Source organism: Clavelina lepadiformis, chromosome 7 (assembly GCF_947623445.1).
Source record: "Clavelina lepadiformis chromosome 7, kaClaLepa1.1, whole genome shotgun sequence".
Classification (NCBI taxonomy): domain Eukaryota; kingdom Metazoa; phylum Chordata; class Ascidiacea; order Aplousobranchia; family Clavelinidae; genus Clavelina; species Clavelina lepadiformis.
The window spans coordinates 15,856,607-15,878,282 of NC_135246.1; the positions used below are offsets into that span (position 1 = coordinate 15,856,607).

A 21,676-nucleotide genomic window follows, 5' to 3' on the forward strand; every position below is an offset into this window, starting at 1 on the left:
TCACGATTGCACCCACATGATTATTTGTAAACCATTATCACAACAACATGGTATAAAAAATGAAGAACATGTTAACAAAGATGCTTAGAAAAGTCCATGATAGGTATATCAAATAAATATGAAGAAAGATTATGGCTTAAATAAATTCAAACGATTGGCAACGTATTTTTAACTTCCACGCCACAGGAACAGGTTTGATTTGAAAAATATGGTCATATTGAAACCAAAATTTCAAGCAAATCACTAAACACTTCACCACATCGAGTAACCTATACTAACGCATCAAACCTAATAAGGCCATCTTTATCAACTCAGTTACTACCGCCCTTTTAGAATGCTTGCCATTGCAGATGAATCCCAATTCAAGTGTTGTCACTTCACCTTGAAAGCTTGCGAATGTTTCGTGCAGTTGCAACTATTACGTTGCGTCCACTTTTCAGAGTCCTTCCAATGCTGCTGTGACGTCTGTGGCGAGGGGTCGCTGACGAACTTTGTGGAAGTGGCAAGCTGCCTGTGCTGGACGACGAAAATTCCATGGAACTGCTTCCCATGCTAGACACGTCACTGAATTTGCGACCTCGCAACCAATCAACTACACTTCGTCGTCTCTTGCCGGCTCTCGTTTTTTTGGGAATAGTGACGTCAACCTTCAATGAGGTCATGCTGTTAGTGTCTGATTCCGAGTAGCTTTGTGACGCGATGTTCGGCCAAGAGCTATTGCAATTGTCACTTGCATCTTCAGCAGTTTCGTCGTTACTAACGTCAGTGTCGGCGTTTTTCAGGTCACGAGTGTTGAATAAAATTTTTGGAACCACACCAGAGTCATTTTGTTGGTCGCTTGGCAATGTTGATGATGTCATAACAGAAATAAACTCGGCGAGACTGACCATTCCATCGCCGTCAAGATCCGCTTCTCGCATCATGTCCTAGAAAAAGTATTAACTACGTAAGAATCCCCGAATCGTGTGATTATCATGATTGTTCATGTTGAATGTTATAGTGCCAATGATTTTTGCTGAAGATCAAATATTGCTTTTTATCATGCTGGTCAACCGTTTGATTTTAGTTCTTGTCGTTCTTTATATAGCGCAGTTTTTGTAATTACCTGTAGGTCTTCATCCGTTACTTCATCCCCGAGTTGGTAAAGCAATCGACGTAATTCTTCCGCTGAAATAAATCCGTCACCGTCTTGGTCAAAGATACGGAATATTCGCATTACCTCGTCTTCGGAGACGCATTCCTGTTGAAAGAAAATAAAGTTCTAAAATCTATATGGGATGGAATGGAATAATGGAATAGGAAGGCGATCAGAAATTATTTGCGCATCTGTTGCTTCAGTTGTTGGCTTATCAGTCACATGTGACATGACCATATTTTCTTTTAATCTACAGGCGACATTTCCCTTTTATCGAACAGTTCCCTTCGGGATTGAAATCCAATTATTTTAAGAAAAGAGTTGGTACGTGCGAAGCGTTTTCTTTGGGAGAAAATTTCCTAGAATGCCGATCGCATAAAGCCACAAAGAGAATGAATTATTTTGCTGAAGCTGTTCTAAATGCTATTTAATCTCGGCAAATATCGTCATATATTCTTTGTGACTTCCAAATGTTATGCTTATATTACCCAAATTAAACTAGCAGAACAGCGACGGCTTACGAAATAGCAATCGATATTCCACAAATAACTGAAAACTGTAAAAAGATCGAGCTTACCGTAATTATCGATGCCATGGTGGCGAGAAATTCCGAAAATTCGATGCATTTGTCGGCAAAGTTTATTGTGTTGTATCCCACGATTCGTTGGACGAACGTAACAAGTTCTCGATCTGATAACCGAATTCCGATCGAGCAGACGACAGTCGATATATCCTGCAAAAACGTTTTGTTTGATATAGATTTTGCAAAAAATCTCTGCAAGCAGCACGTCTTTATTCAGTTTCTTTTTTTTTAACCTGAACTTAATATAGTAATTTGCATTTGCCTCTAAGTCTAAAAGATGCACAATTGAACACCCATTAACTTATAATGTACTCACTCGGACTGATATTTTCCCTGTGTTTTTCCTGTCCAGCATATGGAAAGCTTGTTGGTATTCTTCCACTAACTCTTGAGGTAGATGTTCTTCCATTGCCTGAGTTCAAATTTAATGTTAAAAGTATTAGTTAAAGCAACTTAAGCCTTGTATAACAACTATAGGCGGGTATATATCCTCTTAATTACTTTTTTATTAGGCTAAGACGTTATGTGGTAATGCGTTTGCTTATTGGGTTTGATTTTTTCTGTGCAAATGGTGCAAAGTTCATTTCAACTTTTCACAACGCTTAAGTCAATCAAAATGCATTTACTCATAGTGTTTTAATTCTTTTTCTGGAACTGCGCCTATGTTTATTTTTGATGCTAATAATGTGTGCATAACCCGTTGCTCCACTAAGCTTGTAAAGTGATTATTATTGATCGAGTGCGGCAAGACATTTCTTTGTAGTTCAGCTGGTTTTAATTTCGTACTAAATAGAGCCCTTAAGTGCGTTATTTCTTGCAGCTGCATGTAACGTTTTGTTAATCACAGTCTTGCAGTCAGTTAGTTTTGCAATTCGCAGTCAATATATGTCTCTAGTCAAAATTGAGCCTGTACCAAAAACCGATCATCTAAGAAAAGTGTAGCTACTTTCCACACGATCGTTATACATCAACAACAACTTAAAAATACTCCCATAGGAATGAATTTGTCGTTTTTTACCTCCCAAGTGGGTGCTTCGTCTTCGTTTCTGCAAATTAAGTCCCTCATTTCTTAATAGTAAGTCAATTTTTAATAATATCTGGCATCTACTTTCAACTTGTTATAAGATGTACATCTGTACATATTCTCAAGTGAATTTCTTTTTTAAATTAGCCTGTGTTTTTTTCTTTCTGCTTTTGGGTTTGACCTCTCTCGTTTCCCGTTTTTTGGACTGAGGCAATTTCGTTCTCTCGTATATTTGAATAAAGTAGCGGACGCCTGAATTCCAACGTCACATTTATGCGCTTGGAATAATTTAGAATTCAGACCACCGATATGTTGTGAAACGATAATATTGAACATTTTACATGTGGAGCAAGAAAGAAAGCTAAATTATATAACAAATTTTCTGGGTCAAACATTTTATGATATGACAAAACATTCCATGGGGCAGATTTCATGCTCGCTTTCCCATCCTGTCCTGTTCCATGTTACAACCTTGCTTATATACAATGCACATGAGTCTCCTTGGGGACTGCTATACTCCACTTTATTTCTAATACTCGTTATTTCCTCAAGCCATTGCAACTCTTATAAAGTCTGTTAAAGTTAATTTACCTATTTTTAGCATGCTGGTTACAAGTCACAAGTATAACATTTTTTTCCTAAAGAATCTATGCATTAGTGGAAAAGTGCCAAATGTTTTTTGGTAGTTTGGAATTTTTTTTAGATAATGCAGTGCACCGCAGTTAGGTCTACTTTTAAGTTTCGCAGCATTTGCTTGAATTAGTACCTTTGCGTTAAGTTGTCGCAGCTGCGTTGTAGACTTTAAATTTGCCTCCTGCCGCTTTAAATAGCATTTGTTCTTGGCCAATACGGCATTGCTTTACATGGATCACTCATTAAAATAAAATATTAATAACCTGTAAGCCGTAACGGTTAAGTCGAAAATTCCAAAACACCTTGAATAGCAGAGGTGTATTCCTGAAAAAAGAAATGGGGATTCGCTGTCAGGCAGGTGTGGTATTGTATCGAAATGTTTGTTCCAAATGTATATAAAAATGGGAATAAAATGAAACAAAGCCAGAAAAAGCAAGAAATCGCGATTCCTCGTCAAAAAAGTGGGGGGACGGCGATCCCCCTCCAACACACTGTCGCTGAATAACAAGATGATGTGAGATGTTTGCACATTATTATTTGTGTATACATTATCGCTATATTTCAAGCTACTTGCCATATTGTATTTAAGAATTTAAGGATCATGTCCTTAATAAAGTCAGTGAATTTTTTCCAAGTCGCCGGTACTGTTTCGACACATATTTTAGTCGCCATAAAATTTTCATTTGCAAGAAAATTAAATATTGCCAGCACCAACATGGCTATTTTTAATTTGTTTTTAGTGGTGGAAATTACCTCTTGGGAAGCACCACCCTATAATGCTGACAGCTATTTGCTCGTCAGAGTATTTTCATTTTGATACAACGTCATAGACAAGCAAACACATACGCGCCAAAAAGACAAGTTTTGCATATAAATTCGTCGAAGGTAAATCGTGGAATAACATCATAGATTTGCTTTAAAAATTTAAACAAAATTCAATTAAATTGAACCCATGACGTATGTTCGGCGGTTGTCGTTTTCATTGCAAATCCCTCACTTCCACGACAAGCCAAAGCTATAAACAGCTACAAGCTAATGTGTGCTGCCACTGGGTAACCGCAAATCCGTTTTTATCTCAAACCCTTAACGGCCATACATTACATACCCGCTGCCATTCGATTTGAAGTAAGGAAGATATAATAATACCTTTAGCTTAAAAAAAGACATTTACACTTGTAAAGATAGAAAATGATAATGCGTTCATATTTTGTTTCCTAAAAATGGTGGGCTAGTATACACCATATACATATTCTTTCCTATCACGCAGTTAGATTATAGGTTTTACCGGCGATGTTGATTTGAAAACATCTTTGTGAAATGGGAGTCTTTTTCTTATACTAATTATTCAATTAAAATTGTCTTATTACAGCACAATGGTCATATCCACTCAACATGCAGTAACCGTAATTTCTCATTTAAAAACAGTCTTATAAATTTTGGCGGATTATTTACGGGTATCTTCTTTTTAATGAAGCAACACACTTGAAAGAAACTGTGTGTTACAGTATTACACTACCGCACGACACTACTAAGGTTACTGCCATTGTTTGTTACAGTTTAGAACAAGGTTCAAATGAACACGACTGTGCCATGAAGGTCCAACCTGGAAGGCTACATTCTTAACGGAAGTAAAAGAAATTATTTCGCAACATCCTTGTCACAATCGACGTGACTATTTTTATCCGCCGAGACACCTTCAATCGGTGACGCAAATTACGAGCTCGCATATGTCAGTGTGTGTGTTTAAAATTCGAATGTCTTCGTTTGTGACGTCACTTATCAATTCTTTCCAATCGATCAGGTCGCGGATGCACATTCTTGGGCGCTGATTTGTAACCAAGTGGAAAAAATCCGACTAATCAACCGCGGTTTTCCACTATATGTTTCTCACGTGCGTTCGATGCTTTGGAAGCGTGAGATAACGTCATCTCATGGTAACAGCAATTGTTTTAGAGCTTTTTATTTCAACATTGGATTCAATTGCAACCCAAATATAACGTATCACTGGTAATGTTTTTCTTAATTACTGGCTAATGATACGCTCGTGGCTTTGTTTATACGCCAAAATCTAAAATTAAATTTGCTCGAAGGGTGTTGTGTAACGAGCACATCTGTACTTGTTCCATTTTTCCCACCGTCGCAAGGCTTGCTTACGTCATAATCTATGGAGCACTTATCCCACAGACGATTGAAATTGTTAGTTCCTGTCGCTTTTTTGGTAAAATGACTCTATATGCTTTTTCCTTGTTGTTTTAAGGCAATTTTTTTAGAAACAGATGTTTACAAAAAGATATTTACAAAAAATAATATGCGTAATATATCCGCTAGTTCCGATTGGAAGCCCAGTACGGAAAAATAAGGGCTATTTTTGAAAATGTGTTCATTTGCCCAAACGCCTGCGTCATATACCCATAAAAACTGCTCTGTCATTCGAGACAAGCCATGTTTAAGTAATGCTTGCTGCAAAACGACTAGCTGGGAATTACGGTATTTCCGGTCTTACAGAGGGTGCGGCCACCTGCCAACAATTACAGTATAGTAATTTACTACGATTTAGGTAATCTGTGAATAACTTTCATTATAATAAACTTATCGTCGTCTTTTGCGCATCAAAAGTCAAGGTTTTTATTGAGGGATTGGACTCCAAAAGCGAACGTCATTGGTCAACATGCAGCTCGTATAGGAACAGATGGCGGAATTTCACACGGAAAAGAGTTTACTTTAATTCCAAGGGTCATGTAACACGCAGTGCGCACGCGCAGTTCCTGTATTGCGTGACAACAGAAAACCTTAATATTTGCTTTCATATTTATATTTCGAGTATTTAATTTAGCATCTGTCTGTTTTCCAATTTCTGCTGTCGCTCATGCTTCAGAACCTGCTGAAGCTTGTAAATTGGTTTAGAGCCAATTTTGTTACTGCTGTTTACACAATGTATTCTAGCGATTGAAAAATATTTAAGCCTTCGAAAACATTCCGATTGAACAATTGAACCCGTTTAACCACTGTTTTGAAACACGACCTTGTTTTTCGAGCGAGCAATTAAATATTATATATCCTATGTCTCTTATTTGGTTAAACAATTACTGTGTGTTGTTCAGTATAATATGATGTTGATGTTGCTTGTGATAAACCATGTATTGTAGTGTCTTTCGGTAAAGCCTTTGTTTCTTGGCTTTTGCATTAACTTTTAACTTTGACGCCCTGTCGATTATGTAGTTATTATTGAGAAAGGTAAATTTCCCTATTGTGACCTCAGCACGTTGTTACATCATGACGTTTTTACGTTGCAAGTTGTTGCTCTTTGGAGTTTCACGTTTCTTTTTTGAGTTTAATTAATAATTAATGAATTGCGCCTATCAATTTCATTTGTTTATCGTATCTTTTCTTGTTTAGTCTAACCTAACGGGTTGACTGAAATGTTGTGCAAAAAATGGCTTGTTTTTTAGCTGAATCAAGTATGTGGAATTATTATTCAAGTTTTTGACGTTTTGCAACGTCATTACAGTATAGTTGTGACGTGCAAGTTACAATTTTAGTATCATTATTCAAGCATGATACGTGGCTGAACAACAAATCTTTGCTGCAATGGAAAAAATTTAATACCGAATTTAGGTAAATATTTTTCACGTGAACGTTCCATACATAAGCAACTTCTCTCATGGTTGTAATTTGATTTTGTTCTGTTTTATACGGAACGAAAATTGACTGAAAGACTAAAAATAAATCGTCTATCCGCATAGATGAGCAATTTAGTTTATTGCGTTGTAATGGAAAGCTCAGCTTTCCAAAGTCGCTACTACACAACATAAATACATACTTATCCCAACTACTATAATGAGCTTACAAATAACAAAAATGTAAAGATAACTTCCTTTAGACAGGTATCCTAATGTGGTTTAAACACGTATTTTCTACTCACTGATATGTAAACGCACAACCAATCACGAGCCCCCGGCCGGTCTCGAAAATGTTCCGAAGAGTCGCCGGCAGATCCTTCCTCCAATCAGGCAATGCGTGGTAGCTCACGTGTTTAGAGTTCTTTAATCTTGTTTGTCACGTAAACACTTTGATCTTACTTTTGAAAAGAAAAACTACTTATATTTTTTGTTTAAAAGAAAGATGAAAAACAATTATAATGTTGTTTGGTTTTCTATGGCCCGCTGGGCTTACTTTAGCTTGGTCTGCAAGCAGACTCTTCAAGAATCGTCATAATAAACAAAATGAAAGGTTATTGCCGATTCAAGCTTTATTTTTAGCGCGTTCTGTTATCCTGTTAAGGTAAAGAAAACAAAAAGAAATATTTCGAAAAATATCAACGTGTTCCGCCCAAATTCATTAGCCAATCGCGAGGCCTTAAATCAGGTTTTCCGCTCACATAGAAAAACAGACTCGGCAGAATCCTGATGCGAATTTACGTTTTCCATCACGATTGAAAAAATACACAATATTTGTTAAGCTTTCGATTGTTTTGTTTTACACTAAATACAAATACGCTTTCATTATTAGATTCTGTGTTTTGACATTTGCAAAAAAGCGTAGCAATTATAGCAGCCCGAGCTACCTCACAATAAGCAATAACACAAAAGAAGGCGGGTCCTTATTATCAAAATATCGGAATCGATAGTGGTCTAGGATTTCGAATAATGTCAACCATATGGTTGTTATTTTGACTATGGACAATACGTCAGCACAAAGGCGATAGTGGAGATAGCCAATGACCAAGATGTGTCTAAGGATAAGGGTATGAACATATTGTGCATTGCGAAATTTAGATCTTATCTTATAGCATTCGAATCTTATAGAACCTTATTTGCCATTCATTTCAAATGTTATAGCAAACCATCACAATTCCTGGCGAAGTTCTAATCTGTAAACTCATTTGGCGAATTATTATGATTTAACTTTTCAAAGGCGTCATATATGTCGTTAGGTTATTTTTTCAACACGCTTGAAGTTCGGTACTACCTTATCGGACCAACTGCTTTCTTTTGGATGTAACTGTTCAAACAACCCTTGACCATCTTGTATGTATAGCTACGTCATTAAATCGAGCACTTGTGGGTTTCCCCAAGGACAAATAAACAGACGATATAAAAAGAACTAAAACTTTCTGCACTATTTGGTTATCGAACCTTAATGCTACCTGCCATTAATTTCCATTTAATGGTAACTGCATTTCAAGACGAGTTGTAATAACCTGCAAAAACTTTCATTTGCCCAACGTCACCGGTTTTATGAGCTACGAGCAACCCGGATATAACGATAAGTTATTGCTTTCAATGGTATATTAAGTGTTTTATCGATTGCCAGTCCGCAAGTGGCTTGTTTGCTTACAGTTACATTCAGTGATCGCGATTTTTTTGTCAGCTAAAATCGATGAAAAAGTTAAAGCCTCTGAATTTTGTATACTCAGGCTGGGTACTTTGTAGTAATAAAGTTCCCTCTTATGTTTCATCGCACAGAACGATTAGAGTCGAGGGAGAATACGGTTTAGTCCACGAAGGCTGGCGGCTGCAATGTACTTGCAGACTGGATTTAGGCTATTGCTTGTAACTATAAAATCCATAGTGGGAAATGTAGCACATGCGCGCACGACATAACTTTGCACGCCGAACGTTTTTATTTCTATACGTCATGTTTCCGTTTACTTTCGCAAACAATCTATCTCAAACCTTCATTTCACTCTTGAACGCGAATATTCGCGGGCGATTTTTGTCCCCCTTGGTCAACCCAATACTTTAACGTAAAGGTTTTCACTTTTGTCCAGTATGACTTGCCATGAAATGCTGGACAAGTTTTATCAGCAACTAGAAACTTAATGAATATATTTTCGGGAATAACTTTTTACAACTGTAAACACAAATGCTGAACATTATACAGTTGGGCAAATATTTTGTAGAGGTACAGCAATTGCAATTCGGGTTTACTTCACAAAAATAACTCCAATTGTGTGCTGGTGGTAGGGAGAATATTATCTCTTGGAACCGTAAAACTTACTTTGAAAGACTGGATAAGTCGTAAAACTCAATATAGCGCAAGACAACAAGCGATTTATCAAAATATGCTTTGGACTTGTTTTTGTTCAGCCTAAGCTACATTCCGTCCAGTAATAGCAATCAAACACGATAAAACTTTTCGTCAAGCAGTGGTTTCAGGGTATAACGTCAGCGAGTCATCTCGCAGCCATGGACAAGAGATGAATGGTTCAGATGACAACCATGTTTTACTAAGTTTCCAACTCCCTCTCTGGTTGCTTCTTCCCTGACAAATAATGACCAATTTTTGATGGTTGTCGGTAATGTTGTTGTGTCAATGTCGATACCATTTGAAATCACTAAGAGATTTCCCCTGACTTTGCAATCGGTCGCTTTTTTCTCAAAATGAGTTCGATAATTATAACCGATAAGTCATCAGTCCGTTTTAACCAAAAGTTTCAATTTAAGGTAAAATTTGCATTCCTTATAGCAGCTGTTTGTCAATATTGAGTTTTTTTGTAAAACAAGTTTCATAAATCAAGAATCCTAAGTAATGAAAAGTTTTCAAGGCAATGTGAAATTAGAAACCTGTATCAGCTGTTCGTCGATAATGAGACTCAGGTTATTTAATATTTTAAACTAACTTTAAAATCAGACACCAGTCATCACGTCAGTTCAGTCCAACTTACTATATTTGTATTTGTGAAAGGCCTATTAAACATCAACCTCTTTTTGAACAGTGTACGCAATACGGACATTTTCGTCATTGCCACAACGTTGCCTGAAGAGTTTCCTTCCTTTACTTTGATTGAAATGGAAGGTTTGCGTCACGGAAATTATAAAAAGTAACAAATGCACCCACAAGCAAATAAACGTAATATAACAGTATAGAGGCGATATTGTTCTTTCAAAACGTAACCATACATGCTTTCGTTTATTGAGACAAAGGCGACAACAAAACAAGAAGGAGGTATTGAAAGAAGCGAATCCTTATAGAGGATAAAGAAATGGTAACACTAATTCTCTGATAGAAATAAAAAATAATTCAAAAAATCATTTTCACCCCAAATTAGGACTTTGCTTCCAGCTGGTCATTCTTTGAGTCTGGTGGTGTTGTGTCACATGCCTTACTTTGATCTTTTAGCTTAGCGACGCCCATTCGGACACCCGTACAGGCACAGGAGACTCCGCAGATTCCCCGTATATGACGAATAATCCGTTTCCATTGCCGTGACGTTCCAATGACGTCAACGTTATCTGTTGGTTCGAGAAGAAAAGCGTCATATTTGGGAATCGATTCGAAACTTCCTTCCGCTGTTCTAGAAAAAAAGCGACATAAATTACAATAAGGAAGTAAATCTCGCCAACACTGGAAAACCCAGTCTCACCTCAGTCTCTACAATAAACTCAACATGGATGAGATGCATGCTGTAAAAATTCCAATACGTTACGATTCCAGCCAAAATGGTGTAAAGTTCAATCTATTTCACTTCAATACATGTTTCAATCATACTTTCGCTATATGTTTTTAGTTAATGAACGACATAGATCGTTTTCATAATGGCGTCTAAATAAACTATTTTAGATCTATAGTTTGATGGTCTTTTATTAAGCCAAAGGCCAAAGCGTCGACCTAGCAACGGTTGCAAAAACAGTGGAAAAATTTTCGTTTATATTTGGGCTTATTGTTGGTGATCATGTTGCTAGCAATAAATCAAACTGTAGCCGCTATAAAATGTCTGTCTCCTATTATATTCGTCGACTGTTATGTAATATCCGGTGATTTGAGTCATTGACTCGATGCTCTATAGCCTACATGCATGCTTGTACATGCTTGATGCACAAGAAACCTACCGTTTGATTTGGCAAGCGATGTGAAAACATCGTTTGTTATTTTTCGGTCTATTGGCAGGACGGGTATGTTATCTGTTTTTCTTCGTGCCAATGCATGCGGCGAGCTATTTGAATGTATTCAATGCATTCACAAGACTCCACCACGTGATTTGGTTATAAGGGCCGGGCAACAAACAGCCCTTGGCAGCCAATATTTAAATTCGTGGTTTCGAGGTTTGTTTACAAGCAAAGCCTGAAGGGTACATGTAATTTGAGACATGTTTGCTCTTTAGGGCCATCAAGTGATAAAATTTGCCTGGCCTATCATCTCTGTCCAATAGGAATTCTGTTTAACAAGCATGCATGCGTATATGGCCACAGTTTACAGTGCAATTGATTACTTTCTTAGTACCTTTCTGTCACGTGACCTCCTACGACGCATAAATTGCCATTAAGAGTGGTAACCGTCTGCGCACATCGGTGGCCAGGAAACTCCTCTCTAAACTTCCAGCGGTTGTCGGTCCATGGGGCAAAACCCTTAAAACATTGGTTTGAAGCGTTATTCAAATGGACGACACCATTCACTTTCCTCGGAGCTGTTGCCAACCAGATTTTAACGATTTTTTGTGTTATCTTGGTTTGCATCGATCGGTGTATTGAAAACCACTTATATTTTTGATGCGGGTTGCTTGTGTCCCAGAAAATAAACCAAAACATTGTCACGTCCATAGACATTTCATACTACATACCCCGTTGAAATTTCAGTCCACGATGAGTAAAAATGTTTACAAAGGTGCTTTGGTGGTTGCAGTAACATTAACAAAACTGTCTGCGTTCCATGACAATGACTGACGTATGTCTGTTTTTTTGGCAGTTTGACCTTGCACGTATACAAGAAATATAACGAAGTACAGCAACGGATCAGTGAACTACAAACAACTTGGTTTCTACTTCTAAAATTGAATTGAACTACTAACATTGGGAAGCCATTTTACGCTTTTACCTCGACACTTGATAATAGGCCTTCGGTTCCAACACCACCGACCACGAATATGCTATCATTGCTCGGCTTGCCTCGAGTCGCGACAGGAACTTGCAGTACAGTGGCCCCTGCCAAATACCTGGGCACTTGAAGAGATGGAGCTGCCGTCCATTGCCATGTTTCCCCATCCAAGAACAAGACTTTGTTCAATATTTCCTATATCGTACAAATTCCGTTTATTTTGTTACTGTTTTGGGACTGACTATAAGGGTATAAACAGACTCTGTTTTGTTCTTATACAGCTTGTCATGCAAAACCTATTTTTAAAACAATCACAGGAACACAATCACAACAAACGTTAACCACACAAAGTATGTTGATGGTGGATCTAGTTTAACACCAAGCTATAGGTAGCTGTTCGACTATAGTAATCTAACGTTTACCCTCTCCGCAGTTTTTCCTCCGATGACGTACAACCGGTCTTTGCATGAAGCCGATCCGTGTCCATATACTGGGTTTGGCATTTCTGTGCTTTCGGACCAAATGTCGTCGTCGTAATTATACGTTTGTGTGATTGAGAGTACCCGGCCATCTGCTAATGTCTTACCACCTGCGTATAGTAAAGTGGGAATATGTTATGACCAAATGGATAGCTCTTCAATTTATGTTGTGACGACACTGATGCTATTTTACCTGTGACGTAAAGGTTAACCCCCAATTCTCCCAACCCAATCATACACCGCGGCTCTTTCAGTGAAGCCCGTTGCTTCCACGACATACGCTCTAAATCAAAGCAAAACACTTTGGAACGAATTGAGGCCACGGAAGTCGATCTGCTCACTTCGAGCCCTGCACCAATTATAATTCATTAGAATCAGATAACCCACCACTTTTATTGTTGCAGCATATGGCGTTAAACAAAGATTAGTCATACTTTAGTTTAGAATATTTTAAAGCTAAAAGCCGGTAATTTTTCTTTCAGTGTTTCCCCCACATTTTATAATTCAGCGAACTAGATTGCAACGATTTTACTCTTTTATGCAGAAACGTCGTACAAGCATATTAACACAAGGATTGGTTTTAGTTGTTCATGCGAAAGCTCATCTTACCACCAATAAGATAGATCATTCCATTCTTCGTCGCGTAAACTTCTGCGTTTTTCATGTCCGGCATCGAAGGGTCTTCTTTCGGCTCCATCTTCTTCTCATCTCCAAAGCCATACAAATAACGTCGCGACATTGGATCGAAGATGATTGTTCTTCTTCCACTCGTTAGTAAGAACACCTCGTTCGACCTCATACCGACCCGAGGAGTCACTGTAAGCGGGATTCGAACGACGCTCTCTGATGCAGCTAAAGTGATTTCGTAAAACGGGCATTCCAAAAATTTCGCGTGTGTTTGTGAAAATTCTCCTGGGTTTGAATATTTTATACTAGCCACGGAACCGCTGTTCACATTTAACTTGGCTGAAATGGGGTCCTTTGATTCGTTTTTATCACTTGTTGCGTCGTCGTTGTTGTTCTCTTCTGTGTTCCTTGTGTTAAAGTGAGCGCTGTCTTCAACTGGGCTGGATCCACCTGCACTGTCATCTGGTGTTTTCTCTTCAAGCAGCCGTGTAGCCACCGGGTGGTGTTTCAATTCCGTTTTGTATTGGAGTGCGGCTTTTACTTGAGCTTGTATATGTGGGAATAACATTATTGCCTCTTCCTGGTAAAGACAGTATACATTTGTTTCACCAACACCAATAACATCTTTGGAAAAAGGTAACATTTGACGAAGAACTTATAATATAAACTTAGATATAAATCCCGACAGTATAAAACGAATGACTAAAATATATAGTTGCGTTTGTTGTTGGGAAAAGGGTATTACTTTTGCGATACATTCTTCAAGATATTCGTCGCTTAGTAAAGCCATTCTGACGTGCGAAAAAATTTCATTTATCATGTGGCCACGATTGGTTATATCTTCAAGAAGCCAGGCCAGAGTGGCTTCGTAAACGATTTCTTCGTGTTCCACCTGCAAATGATAAAAGCATTACTTCCAAGCATGCATTGATGATAACAGAATTTAAAAAAAAAAAAAAAATTTCTTCTTTCTAGATATTTTGATCACACGATTAACTAGATCTAGTTCCAGTTTCTAGAAACTAGCAATTAAAATATTTTAAGGAAATAATTTTTTACCACAAGTATGTACAGAGAAAGTAGGAAGAACTACGTCATGCATTTTAAGCCAAACACCAAAATAGTTGAATCATTATACGTACTAGCAGGTCGTCAGATGAAAGGAAGTCGATGAGATCGTCTTTGTTTAATTTCAAGAACGCACTGGTAGCTACAACGTCGTTAAATCGTCTGGCAATGAGCGAAAAAGCTTCATTTTGTAATTCGGCACAACATAATGTCTTTGCGAAGGTATAAACTTCAAGGCTATTTTCCACGCTCAGTCTGTTCTCCATGTAACGGCGACATTTCCCGTGGAGGCCTAAAATCTAAACGTCATATTTTAGATCGAAGTGCTTAATTGTTCTATTATTCGTAGGTTAGCACAGCTTATGTTATATATCTCATAGAAGTTAACCTATGTACAGCTTTTTAGTCGAGACCAGTTTTTCTTAACTGATGCGAATTTTTCATCTTAAAGTAAATGAATAAAATCCATAGGTAAATGAAAAAAGAGGGACACAAGTTTTTATGATTATTTTCATGGCTTTTATATGTTTCTGGATGCTTAACGTTTTCGTGATATGATATTAAGGTTAAGCTATATTTTGTCTTACTTTTTATATGTTTATTGTATATTTCTTTTTTGATTCCTAGAACAAGTTGTGCTCATAAAAATGTGGACCTAAAAATGTTAAGAAATGTTTGTCTAAACCCTAAACCAAACTTACTTGTAGCATGCTGCATGCAGTCAAAAGGTCTTGAACGTTTTTGTTGTTTATGTCGATTCTGCAAGTGTACAAATAATCGACTATTGCAGAAACTGTCGAAAAATCTAACTCATTTAATTCTATTTCCGCCTTTTGCTGTTCGATGACGTTGTGTGAGAACATGGCCCGGAAATAGGGGGAACTGGCCGCCAACACCACCCTAAACAATGTTTTACAAAACTAATAAAAAACTTAATCTGCCAAGGTTACTCGGCTGCAGTTATCACATTTTACTTCACCTGTGACATGGCAGTAGCTTCTTGCCTTCCGCAACCAAGGTTACGTCAACGAGATGTCCTTGCTGCCGTAAATCATTTGCACCCCACATCAACAACCATTCTTGCTTGACGTCCTCGTTATCTGGGACTTTCCCCTGGGAGGTGCGTTCATCCATGACAGAAGTTAAGTTTATTAGTTTCAACTTGGAAATGCAAAAGTTTGACAGGCTTCTTTAATTTATAAGGTCACCGTCCAGTTTTTAACGCTGTTTTGGTATAAAACGTAAGTGTGGGTGAAAAGGTTTTCTTTCGCAAAAGCCTCTCATCTATACCTGCTCTTCAGTTTTGAGGTAAAAAGTTTTTTGCGCCGAATCACCCTCGAATACTGCTGTTTAAGTCGACTTTTTACCATAAACTAAACTTGGCCACATAACTGCGGTCAGCGCTATTGGAACAAAGTTTGCAAAAACATTGCTATTTGGGCTGACTTTAATAAAAAACTAGTAGACTTATCGTTGTTGCTAAGAAAACTACAATGCTCGCTGCAGCACTTTCTTTAAGTCTAAGACATCTAACTATATGCCAAGAAGAACATCTTTAAATATTTATGAAGCGATAATTTAATATTGCAATAGAAGACAGTCGCATTCAGATGACGTTCTTTCAAGTATTTTGTACACTCAAGTCACATTCTTTTTCGGACTACCCATTTAAAAGCCTTAATTCAATCCGAACACACATGCTTCGCTAAAAGTGCGACGTTACTGTTACAGTCAACTAAAATTAACTGACATTGTATTCAGCTATGGTGAGGAGGTGAGCTATGCGACAGCTGCGTGAAGGGTAGTGTAGATTGTAGACGCGTTGTATGAACAACTGGTTAGAAGTTTTGAAGCTGCTGGGGAAGAAGCTGGAAGGGCGTTATGTAATGTATATTAAAATGATTTGCAGATTGCAAAATATTTAACCACAGGTGCTTTAAATATAGACATCTTAAGTCAAATGAAGAAAACGGTGCTGCTTGCGCAAGCATGACGTGTATTAAACAAGGAAACTGACAAAAACCGAAAATGCTACCAAGGAACTTACGTGTAGGAACTTCCTTCGCAATACGAAAGAAATATGCGTAAAGGTACAGAACCGTACATTTTAAATAGCCTACACGGTAATGAATTGTACAGACAAGAATATGATCAATTAATTATATTATTCGGTTATGTTTTCTGAGTCTGAGGTCTTAGTGACAACATAATCAGTTTTTTGTTGCCGTTAGAAGTGTTACATTTGCGATGGAAGACGAGTTGTTGTGAATTGTTGCGCCAGCTTGCCACAACTATTTGATTTCATAAGGTGGGAAAACTTATAGTCAGTTTTACCACATTTGTTGTCTTCAGTTAATGTTTATTTCACAGTTTACGTTTCCAACGGCTGTGTCCCCAGATATACATATACATTGCTATTGATGCAATTATCATCCAGCAGTCACGTGAATGATTTCAAACTTTGTGTCTGTTAATTCTTTATCAACAGCAATAACCTTGTGTAGCTGGAGTGTTTATCATGTCCTTGTGAACTTCTTGGGTATTTTTCGACCACTTCGAAATTTAGGCGCTTCTTCCGCACCACTGATGTAGAAGTCGAGTCTGGAGCCATATTTGGACACTTCGAAATTCTACAGGTTCGACAGGTTAGCGTTTATTTTTGCATTCTTTGGATTGTGGTGAAGAAAAAAACACGAATCAAGCATGTATGTATATTTTGCAGGCAACTGGTGCAATGGACTGGTCGGTTTGCATCATTTCACGATGCCGAGCAACCGCTGAAGGACTGTTTGAAAGCATATCTTCGGCCGATGCTATAATACCGTCTAGCGCAAGTTGCTTCGTAATTGTACTGCAGTAACTATCAAGTATTTGGTCGTGAAATATCCCACGTAAACGTCGTGGTGTTCGTATGACATCCGTAGGCTTGCTTTGCAACCACTTACAGCTTCTTCCACTCACATTATACCAAGACCGCTCGTTTATTGTTTTGCAGAAATTTCTGTAAGTGCTCAATGAATTAACAGTTTTTTTGGTCAAGTTTAAGTTTAATTTCGAGCTCTGAATTCCCTTGGGATCTCGAATTAAGTGGATCAACTGCGGATAGAAGTGCTTGCCATGGCGTTTTAAATTATCGGGTTTTATCTTAAATTAAGGTGAGGGTAGTCAAACATCTAAACGTTTTCTTCACAGTGTGCACTGTGCATGCTAAATCCTGATTTTTACACCATATTTTCCAATCAGCACAAACTGCTGTACCCAATGTTGTCTATCGCCTTGTTTTGAACACTGATTTTATTAACGTCGGTTCTACATGTGCATATACGATTTCCCACTTTTACGTATAAAAACTGTTAAAATACCTTGACCATTACTACAGTAAGGGATAAAGGTATGTTGGGTTCCCATGCCCGTTTACGATAAATTCTTGACTACCTTGTCATATGAATGCCAAAGATGCGATGCCCTGGCAAAATACGTTTACTGCTTTGATAACAATCATATCTTCACGCCATCGCATAGGAATAACGCCATAGTTCCGACCTGAAGGGCACATTTCAACCAACCATCCAAAGTTTATTGAAGACTTTAACGGCATAAATACCGCATTGTGCAAAGTAATACTTAATAAAAAGTGCTGTAATGACCTCGGCTATCGGCATAGAACAAATCAAGAATAACATTAACAACCTGAAGTATTTTCGTTGCATTGCGAGCTTAAATTTGTCTTTTTGTCGTTACACAAAGTGCAAAGGTAGCTTATACGTTGCAGAAAAATATCCACCAATATTTATCGCGTTATAAATAAAAAAAAAAAAAAATTTAGAGGTCATTGCGGTTAAGTACCGAGTCACAATGACGTCAAGAAACCAATTTTAAATCAAAATTCAGAAGTTCTTTTTCGCTGTCGACCGTCTTGTAGCCGAAAAAGTCCATCATGTTTTTGCATACGTTTTGAACTGTTCTTACAACTGGAAACTTTAAATGTTTTCTCCATGCTTCCATGGTCGAAGCCGAGTCCCGTTTGGTCGAGTAAGGATTGAATTTCTTCTTTGAGCTTAAGCCGTGCGTGTTCTGAGCGATCCAGTTCTTCATCTCGGGAAGAAACTCCAAGTTTGCAAATTTATAAATTCTCTCAGCTTCTTCAAGTGGATACAATGACAAGTCTTCGTACCTATAAATACATGTGCGGTATAGTTTATAACCCATGTCGGTCAGGCACGGCGGCCATGTAAACTGGTTTCACCAGCATTTGCGATTGTGTGATTGGCATCGTTGTATTAATACCTGACTCTCAAATATTTGTCTCGCAGCCACTTTGATTCCTTTGTGTTGGCCAGTCCGAGCTGTCCGTTGTGCAACAATCTGCGACAGCTCGACTCGCCGTCAGATTCGAATTTCCACTCCTGGTGAATTTTACTCCTTGAACTCTCAATGCCACGAGGGTCGCGAATCAAGTGAATAATCTATGAGAGAAATCGGTTCTGCATTCAACATGTTTTGGAACGCAAATGTGCTTGTTGCATATAATGGTATTACACGTATAAGCCATCGTCATCCGCTATAAAAAGGGGCTAAAGCTTAATCGACCAAATACTGGACTTACTTTAAAATCAAGCTCGGGGTCACCAAGCAAAGGCCGTAAATTCATGATGTCACACAAGCGAATGGTTTTCACCACAGTCATCTGGAAAAGGTACAAAAATGGAGCATAAATCGTCACAAACTTGCTTTGTTAGTTTGCCGACAATCTCAGAGAGAATGAAAACTTAGTTTAAGCGGATCCCACCTTTTTCTCTCGGCATGCATTCATCGCACGAGGTAAATGGACAGAACCACACTTGTGACAGTTTCCAAAGCTCCAAAACGGGCAAAGATCACGTTCACACATCTCCTTTGTTTTGAACCTATAACAAAGATGTGTTTAAATGATGTAGTTTGCTTTTGCTTCATTGGTGTAAGAATTACTGGCCATAGACTTACTATAATAGCTGTGAGATTCAGTAAATATTAATGACGGTTTTGGAATCTTCTTTTTGAAATTATGCGCTGTTTATTCTGATGTAAACTTACGTCGCATGTTTGCAGCTACCTCATGTAAAGCTACGTTAGACTAAGCGACAGAAAGTTAAGTAGCAAGATAGAATTTAAGGCCATACCCAAAGTAAAACTTTACCGAGTCAGATATGTGAAGTGCGTTTCCAAGAAAGTATGTTGTTAAATGTAGTTAACCACTAAAACTGTGTTTTACGGAATTTACGAACATTTACGGAGACAAGTGCCTTATTTGCCACAATGTACATAGCTACGGCCAGACATTCCACGACAATACTATACATGCAAAGCACCTCTTACAAATTTAACCTCTAAATAATCATCAACAAAAGCTCGCCAGTTATAACCTTCCATGCTTAGATGATTTCTGGACAAATAGAGCAAAAACGAAAACTATCGTGGGTATAGAGCTTAAGCTACATCATAGATAGCAGAAGAAAACTAAATAATTAGGGTGTGAGATGTTAGGAAAAGCGAGGTTTATATAGGAAGGAAAAATAAAAATAAATAATCCCCAAGGACCAAAGCTAATGATACTATTTTTACAGCACAGTTTCCGTAATAACGAGTGATGTCTCTATACGCCATAAGCTACTCACTCGCTCAGTGATATAAACGGTAAATGGTCAGGGAATGAGAAGGTTATATAGCAATAACTACAAGTCACAACTAAAGCAAAACGTTTTTTCATTTTTAGAAAATTGCAAATAAAACGAGTAAGCAGAACTTGCTTGAAACAGAAGTTGTCGACAAGACACTTGACATCTTCTCCACCCCTTCGAAGCTTCCCTTTCACCTGCGTATAGACATCTAACATTTCCGGAAACTCACACTTAAGAAGCTGATAAAGGAGTTTGGCCTTGGCAGGTTCTCGTACTTCGCAACCACCAGTGAAGGGAAAAAGGGGTTCGAAAATGTAAAAGCTGCCAGGGTGCTGGTTAAACAGCTCGCCTAAAAATGTTGACCCAGAGCGATAGTTGGTGACCAGAATTATACCTAAAATTGGAGTCATTTCAATGAAAACTTTGTATAGCAATAATAATCACAACTAACGTTACATTTGGCATCCTGCACCCACCGGTCTTCTGCTGCGGAAGAAGAGGAATTTCTTTTTTGTAGTAGTTGCCCATTCGTTTCTTTCTGCTTTGGGCAAAGCGAGAAACGTTCCTGAGAAACGACGCTCGGATTGGATCGATTTCATTCGAAAAATCCAGTGCCATTAAATTTTCAAGCTCCCCGCGGTAATGTTCATAATTAACAAGGTCTTTGTCTAATGATACCATGCAAAGTACAGAAACTATTTAGAGGGGCATAATATCTCTGAATACTGAACCATAAGTAATTATGTCATAGAGAGCAGAGCAAGTGTGGAGGACAATTTTACTAACAACCACTGCAGACATAAGCCTGTATTGTGCACTATACAGTATAAAGTAAACTTGACATACACTACAGTACATATATCACTTTAAAATCTTACGTTTTGTAGAGTTGGTTTTATTCTTCATAGTAGCGATAGGCGTCACAACCAGACTTTCGTTTTTTGGTTTATCATTTTGTAAACTTGGGTTTTGCTTGTCGACATCTTTAGGCACAAGCACTTTTTCTACCGAGTCATTTTTCATGTTTGGGAATACTTCAGGCGCTTTCGTAACCAGTGGAGGTTTTGCTTCACCGTTGGACCACGTAGGTGTTACCGCAGATACGAGTTCGCTTTTATGCTGTGGTGCTGGTTCGGCAACACTCATGGGTTTTGTGTTGCTGGCTATATTTACGACAACATCCTGCAATTGATCTTTCAACTTTCGCCTCGAGGAAGTTTGTTTTTTCCTTAAAGTGAGAAGACCTTGGCTTTTTATTCCGTTCGTATTAAGGTGGCGGAGAGCAGAATCCTTTTCGTTCCTGGTGATCGCCATAATGTCCCTTGTCCGCAGTTGTCGATATTGCTTGATGGGTTGGCCTTCGATGAACCGGTAGGTATCGTAACTGTCCCATTTTCTCACACTGATTGGCTTCGGATGTGTGGTCAAACGTGTGAAGGTAGCCATCAACGAAAGTGAACATAAGAGAATGAGGAACACGAAGCAAACCGAACGATTAGAGAAGAATCGAACAAAACTTCCGATCCTTGTCTGTTTCGACGAGTGTAAAAGCATTCCTCTTTTATCCTTCTCCCAATATGAATTTACAGACAACATAACGGTAATTTTTCGGTTTACTTCCCTATACCACGTGGTTCTACAAGAAATTATATAGGA

At 38.1% G+C, this 21,676-nt stretch overlaps 3 protein-coding genes across 4 annotated transcripts; all 3 read right to left on the bottom strand.

Annotated features, from left to right (window-relative positions):
* LOC143466072 (uncharacterized) lies at positions 1–7,845 on the bottom strand. Of its 2 annotated transcripts, none has more exons than XM_076964676.1 (5): positions 7,298–7,845; positions 2,035–2,130; positions 1,713–1,868; positions 1,106–1,240; positions 1–926 (listed from the first exon to the last, which is right to left on the bottom strand). In XM_076964676.1, exons 2-5 carry the CDS (start codon positions 2,125–2,127, stop codon positions 378–380), a joined length of 933 nt encoding a protein of 310 aa, XP_076820791.1. In that variant the 5' UTR covers positions 2,128–2,130; positions 7,298–7,845; the 3' UTR covers positions 1–377. The 2 variants fall into 2 exon arrangements, with proteins under 2 accessions (XP_076820791.1, XP_076820790.1); XM_076964675.1 differs by lacking the exon at positions 7,298–7,845 and adding an exon at positions 2,737–3,170.
* Positions 7,846–10,033: 2,188 nt separating this feature from the next.
* On the bottom strand, positions 10,034–15,583 carry LOC143466169 (kelch-like protein 41). The gene is made up of 10 exons (XM_076964801.1): positions 15,343–15,583; positions 15,065–15,263; positions 14,438–14,662; positions 14,041–14,187; positions 13,278–13,875; positions 12,862–13,017; positions 12,612–12,778; positions 12,190–12,384; positions 11,599–11,723; positions 10,034–10,672 (listed from the first exon to the last, which is right to left on the bottom strand). Exons 1-10 carry the CDS (start codon positions 15,495–15,497, stop codon positions 10,423–10,425), a joined length of 2,217 nt encoding a protein of 738 aa, XP_076820916.1. The 5' UTR covers positions 15,498–15,583; the 3' UTR covers positions 10,034–10,422.
* A 2,169-nt stretch (positions 15,584–17,752) lies between these two features.
* On the bottom strand, positions 17,753–21,676 carry LOC143465852 (carbohydrate sulfotransferase 5-like). The gene is made up of 7 exons (XM_076964362.1): positions 20,899–21,676; positions 20,497–20,688; positions 20,150–20,414; positions 19,153–19,270; positions 18,970–19,050; positions 18,651–18,829; positions 17,753–18,537 (listed from the first exon to the last, which is right to left on the bottom strand). The coding sequence occupies exons 1-7, from the start codon at positions 21,614–21,616 to the stop codon at positions 18,225–18,227; spliced, it is 1,866 nt and encodes a 621-aa protein (XP_076820477.1). The 5' UTR covers positions 21,617–21,676; the 3' UTR covers positions 17,753–18,224.